This window comes from Phaethon lepturus, unplaced genomic scaffold (genome assembly GCF_000687285.1).
Source record: "Phaethon lepturus isolate BGI_N335 unplaced genomic scaffold, ASM68728v1 scaffold437, whole genome shotgun sequence".
NCBI classification, from domain to species: Eukaryota; Metazoa; Chordata; class Aves; order Phaethontiformes; family Phaethontidae; genus Phaethon; species Phaethon lepturus.
The window spans coordinates 4903-10259 of NW_010553782.1; the positions used below are offsets into that span (position 1 = coordinate 4903).

A 5357-nucleotide genomic window follows, 5' to 3' on the forward strand; every position below is an offset into this window, starting at 1 on the left:
CAGCTCGGCCCCGATGAGCTCCGAGCCCCGGGGCAGCCAGGCAGAAACTTCAGGCCCAGCAGGCCGGAGCCCTTGGCCCCCCATACCCACGGGAACCAGAGCCCCTCTCCCCTCGGAGCGGGCCGAGCCGGTGCACTGAGCTCACACACCTGTCCTCCTCAATGCTGCCGCTCTCGGTGTCGCCGGCATCCCTGTTCTCCTCTGCGTCCTCTTCACCAAGATCCATGTCCAGCTCGTTGCCAGCTTCCGAGCGCGTGTATGCGTACCCACTGGAGGAAAAAGGGCAGCACAACGTAAGCGCCCAGCTGGCGCCCCTCCACGACGGCGTGTCCGCAGGGGAGATCCCGCTCCTCTCTCCAGTGGGCTTAGGTCCCTGCCGAGAGTCTCCTCTGCATCCCAGCCGAGCCCATGGGAAGGAGGGGCTGGCCTCCGGCAGGGCCCCCCAAGGGTTTGGTGCCCCCCGTATGCACCCCGGCGTGCCCACGAGCAGCAGCCTGGTGCCACCCCTTCCCCGGGGACCACGGCTCTCTTCAGCTTGTCCTCCAGACTCGAGCGGTGACATGCATCTCGGGAGGGACCAGGCTCTGGTTGAGTTCCACTCTCCCTGGCCAGCCTGGCGCGCAGGCAGCGGTGCCGCGGCAGTGCTGGGAGGGCAGTTCCTGAGCACTTATCTACCACACCCAGCTCAGGGCCTCAGCGGGGGCCAAAGGTTCCTCCCCTGCAGCGACACAGCTTGCGAACAGGCAAGGCAATTCTTTTTTAGGGTGACTTCAGAGATGTCACGTGGCCTGACCTGATGGAACGACAGGTAAAAAAGACAATCCGCTTCAGCCTCTTGTTGTAAAAGAAGTAGTTGAAGGACCAGAGGCTGCCATCCTCTCCAAAAGGGTCCGAATCCAGGTCGGGGTTGTAGCTGCAACACCAAGCAGACGCATGAGAAACACCGCGCCGGACTCTGCTCCCAGCGCCAACCCCGTTCCCACCCCAGCTGCACGTTGGAGGAAGGAAAGGGGGAGACTGGGTGAGCCCAGAGCCGCCTCGGCGGGCAGAGAGCAGGCAGGAGCGAGCGCGTGTCCTCAGAGCCAGGCAGCACAGGGCTAGTCAGACTAGTCGGCCAGCCTGCGTGGGCGGCAGGAGCCACGCCGTGCCCCCGGGCTGCCTTTGGAAGGAGGGCGAGACCCAGCCAGTGCAGCCAGCGGCGCACATTTCCAGGGCGTGGAAATTCTGCGTGGGAGGGGATGGCAGCAGCGTTCCCTCCAGGGCAGGGAGCCAGGGAACTCTCCGGTGAGGAGACACCCTGCCTGGCTCCAGCAGGAAGTCCTCTCACACACACACAGGTGAGCACGCCAAAAGGTAACCTTTTACTGAAAAATACCTCTGTTTCTCTGCAGAGGATAGCGCAGATGAAAGGGGCCAGGCTGCAGGCCCGGGGGGAGCGCTTGCCCCGTTACCTGTAGATGTCACACTCCGAAAGGCAGATCTCCTCGTCGACAGCATCCCACAGGTGCGGCTTCAGGGCGTTGAAATCTTCCCGAACGGCAGAGAAGAGGCTGCAGTTGACAGCGTTCACCACCTAGAGAGACCGAGCAGGGCCCGTCAGAGGAGCAGAGGAGCGCTGCCTGCCCTCCTGCCCACCACCTCCCGCCCACCACCTCCCTCCCACGCTCCACACAGCGCATCCTCCTCCTCCCTCCTCTGTCGAGGGGAGACGCCGGAGCCTGACAATGACCATGGACAAGGAGAAGCAAGGTGGTCAGGGACTGCCGTGTTCGATTCAGGGCCCTCAGGGGGAGGCAAGGAGATGGGCAGCAGGGAAGTAAGACGGCTGGAGAGGGAAAAGCCATCAGAGGATTTCCGGGACACAGGCAGTCCAAGTCTCTCCCAGCAGAGAGCGTGGCAGCTTCCTCGAAGGCTCTCTGCAAACAGGGCAAACTTCCCCGGTCAGAGAGAAAGCTTCCTGCTCCATCTGCCTCCATGACAAGGGCAGCCTTGCCAGACCCCGACAGCCAGGAGACAGACAGACAGACAGAGGCTCTGGCAGCTGCCGGGAGGGACAGCGTGCTCAGAGCAGTACCTGGAGGCCCTGCAGAGCCACCTCTCTGTCTGGCGCGAGGTAAAGCCATGTTCAGCCCCCAGCACTACGGGCACAGGGATGAAAGCACCAGACAGCAGAGCGGGCAGTCCTCTGCAGGAAGGACTCAAGCCACTGGCACTGCCCTCACCCCTGCTTCCTCAAATAGCTGCCCTGGGAAAGAGCAGCCCAGCCAAGGCTGGCATGGAAAACCCTGCTCATGAGAGGCCATTCCCAAAGGAGCGCGAAGAGCAAGGCTGCTGCTGCTGAAGGAAAACACCCCAGGACGGCAGTCCTTCCTTCCTGGGACGGATGAGGACTGCCTCGTCCTAGGGTTGGCACTGCCGAAGGCGGGAGCGAGGCATGCCCTGGGAACGGTTACCCGGGACCACGTCCGTGCTGTGGGGCTCCCCAGAGTGCCGGATGCTCCCGCACCAGATCCACGCTGCCTGCTCTTCCAGGACAGAAGCAAGCAGCACGGCAGGCCTCTTGAGCAAGGGGTGCAGGACCTGCCCTGACTCAGGGCGCTTTGCTCACGTACCCAGTTGAGGCTTGGCTCCCGGCTGAACTCGTGGCTCTTGGCAGCGCTGAAGTCGTAGTCTGGGCGGAAGGACTCGTTGAGCGTCGCTATCAGGTAGAAGAGGGTCTTGCGGCTGCACTTGTCGCTCAGGGGTCCCTCCTCATCGCCACTCTGACTTTTACTGAGCCTGGGAGGCAGAACGGCAGGGTTAGCGGTGTCACCAGCACGGGCTGGGCCAACACTGACTACAAGCCAGCAGTGTGCCCAGGTAGCCAATAAAGGCAAAGGCACCCTGGCTTGTGTCAGAAACGGTGTGGCCAGCAGGAGCAGGGCAGGGATTGTGCCCCGGCACTCAGCACCTCGAATTCCATGTTCGGGTTTGGGCCCCAAGACAGACACTGAGGTGCTGGGGTGAGTCCAGAGAAGGGCAGCGAAGCTGGAGAAGGTTCTAGAGCATGAGTCTTGAGAGGGGCGGCTGCAGGAGCCGGGGGTGTTCAGCCTGGAGAAGAGGGGGCTGAGGGGAGCCCTTATCGCTCCGCAGCTGCCTGACAGGAGGGTGTAGCGAGGTGGAGGTCGGTCTCTGCTCCCAAATAACAAGCGACAGGACGAGAGGAAACGCCTCAATTGCCTTGGATTGGATATTGGGGAAAATTTCTTCCCCGAAAGGGTTGTCCAGCACGGGAACAGGCTGCCCAGGGCAGTGGTGCAGCCACCACCCTGGAGGGATTTGGGAGACGTGTGGACACGGCGCTCAGGGACTCAGTTTAACTGGCAGTGTTGGGTTAACTCGTGGACTCAATGATCTTAAAGGCCTTTTCCAACCTCAGTGATTCTGTGATTCTATGAACAAGCAGAGCAGCCAGCCCAGGACCACAGAAATGAGGCCAGCCACTGACAAAGGGTCATTCCCTCCACAAATCCCAACGTCCCACTCACAGACATGCCACTGCCTCTGGTGCGGAGCGCAGCAGATAACTACCCCCAGCCCAGCCCATGGTACCTGCTGGGGCTGATCCCCGTGGTCTGAGGAGGCGACAGGGCCTCCAGCACGTGCGGCTGGCCCTCCTGGCAGAACTGCTTGAACATGTGCTTGTCATCGCCAGCCATCTTGCACGAGTAGCTCTCGATCCTGGGGAGACACACAGCACCACACCTGAGGCCAGCCCAGCCACCAGCCCAGCAGCGGCAGGACCCAGCCAGCAGCACCGCGAAGGTGCCGGCCCAGCGCTGCCGCGGTGGTGGGGACTCGGACAAGGCAGCCAGCACGGCCAAAGGATCTCCGGTCCCCAGGAGCGACCTTCCCCACACCGCCTGGTCTCAGCTCTGCGCAAGGCAACCAGGGCTGCCACAAGCCCATTTACTTACATGTATGCACGTATGTGTGCGCGTACGTATGCATGGTATATAGATTCACTCCAAGGCGGCACACAAGAGGCTGGCTGAGTGGAATGGCTCTTCCAGGGACATCGGAGCCATCCCAAAGAGCTTTCCCTGTGCAGCCTGCCTCTCTGCTAGCACGGGAAGCTCAAGAGATGCAGAAAGCATGCCTCACTGCTGGGGTGGCACAGCAAGCCAAACCAATGCCAGCAGTAAGCCTGAAAAGGATCCCTTCAGCCAGGATCAAAAATAGATCCACAGCTGGCGAAGGACCAACTCCCTCGCAGCCCGCCTGGCAGAAGGAGCTCTCACTGCCACCTCAGCTGAGATGGCTGCCAGCTCCTGAGCTGCTGAGCATCGATGCATGCAGCGTGGCCAGAAGGACCCTGTCAGAGGTATCCGAAAAGCTTTTCTGAGTGACCGGCAGGTCCCATTGCGCAGCTCTAAGAGAAGAACAATCGTGGATGAAAAGCTGGACAAGAGCTGGCAACATGCGCTCGCAACCCAAAGGCCACCCGTGTCCTGGGCTGTCCCCAAAGCTGCGTGGCCAGCAAGGCGAGGGAGGGGGTTCTGCCCCTCTGCCCCGCTCTGGGGAGACCCCCCTGCAGGGCTGCGTCCAGCTCTGGAGCCCTCAGCACAGGAGAGACACGGACCTGCTGGAGCGGGGCCAGAGGAGGCCCCAGCAACGCTCCGAGGGCTGGAACAGCTCTGCTGGGAGGACAGGCTGGGGGGGCGGGGGGGGGGCCGGCTCATCCTGGAGCAGAGGAGGCGCCGGGGAGACCTTCCTGCAGCTGGCAGGGTGAGAGGGGCTGAGGAGAAAGGTGGGGACAGGGCTTTTAGCTGGGCCTGTAGCGACAGGACAAGGGTAACGGTTTTGAACTGAAAGAGGGGAGGTTTAGACTAGATCTAAGGCAGAAATGTTTCACAATGAGGGTGGTGAACCCCCGGCCCAGGCTGCCCAGAGAGGTGATGGATGCCCCATCCCCTATCCCTGGGACGGGGCTCTGAGCACCCTGCTCTGGTTGGGGATGTCCCTGCTCATGGTGGGGGTTGGACTACATGGCCTTGAAAGGCCCCTTCCCACCTAAACCATTCGATGATTCTACGTACAAACTGTACAAAAAAGCACCCTGGTCCTCCCAAGGCAATCAGCTTTACTGATCCCAGCCTGAGGTGGCCCAACAGAAGCTGGGAGGCAAGACAACCCCACGGGCCGCTGGGCAGCCAAGTGCCTGCACCAGCATCACATCCACGATTCAAACAGAAAGTTCCTTCCAGATTTTCCAGGCTCTTGGGCCACGCGGTGACTGGCGAGGAAGTTCCTCGAATCGTCCCAACACCGCTCCTTTCTGGGGTTCTCCAGGAGGCTGCTCGATGGTCGGCACGAAC

General features: G+C 61.6%; 1 protein-coding gene across 1 annotated transcript in view; it reads right to left on the bottom strand.

Moving 5' to 3' along the window:
* Positions 1-149: 149 nt before the first annotated feature.
* MAF1 (MAF1 homolog (S. cerevisiae)) overlaps positions 150-5357 on the bottom strand; it is a gene marked incomplete at its 3' end in the record, with an annotated part of 6842 nt that continues 1634 nt past the window's right edge. Inside the window, exons 2-6 of the mRNA XM_010291610.1 lie at positions 3592-3720; positions 2613-2778; positions 1452-1573; positions 794-913; positions 150-269 (exon numbers count right to left, since the gene is read on the bottom strand). Coding sequence (XP_010289912.1) covers positions 150-269; positions 794-913; positions 1452-1573; positions 2613-2778; positions 3592-3720 — 657 coding nt within the window. The remainder of the gene's footprint in view (positions 270-793; positions 914-1451; positions 1574-2612; positions 2779-3591; positions 3721-5357) is intronic.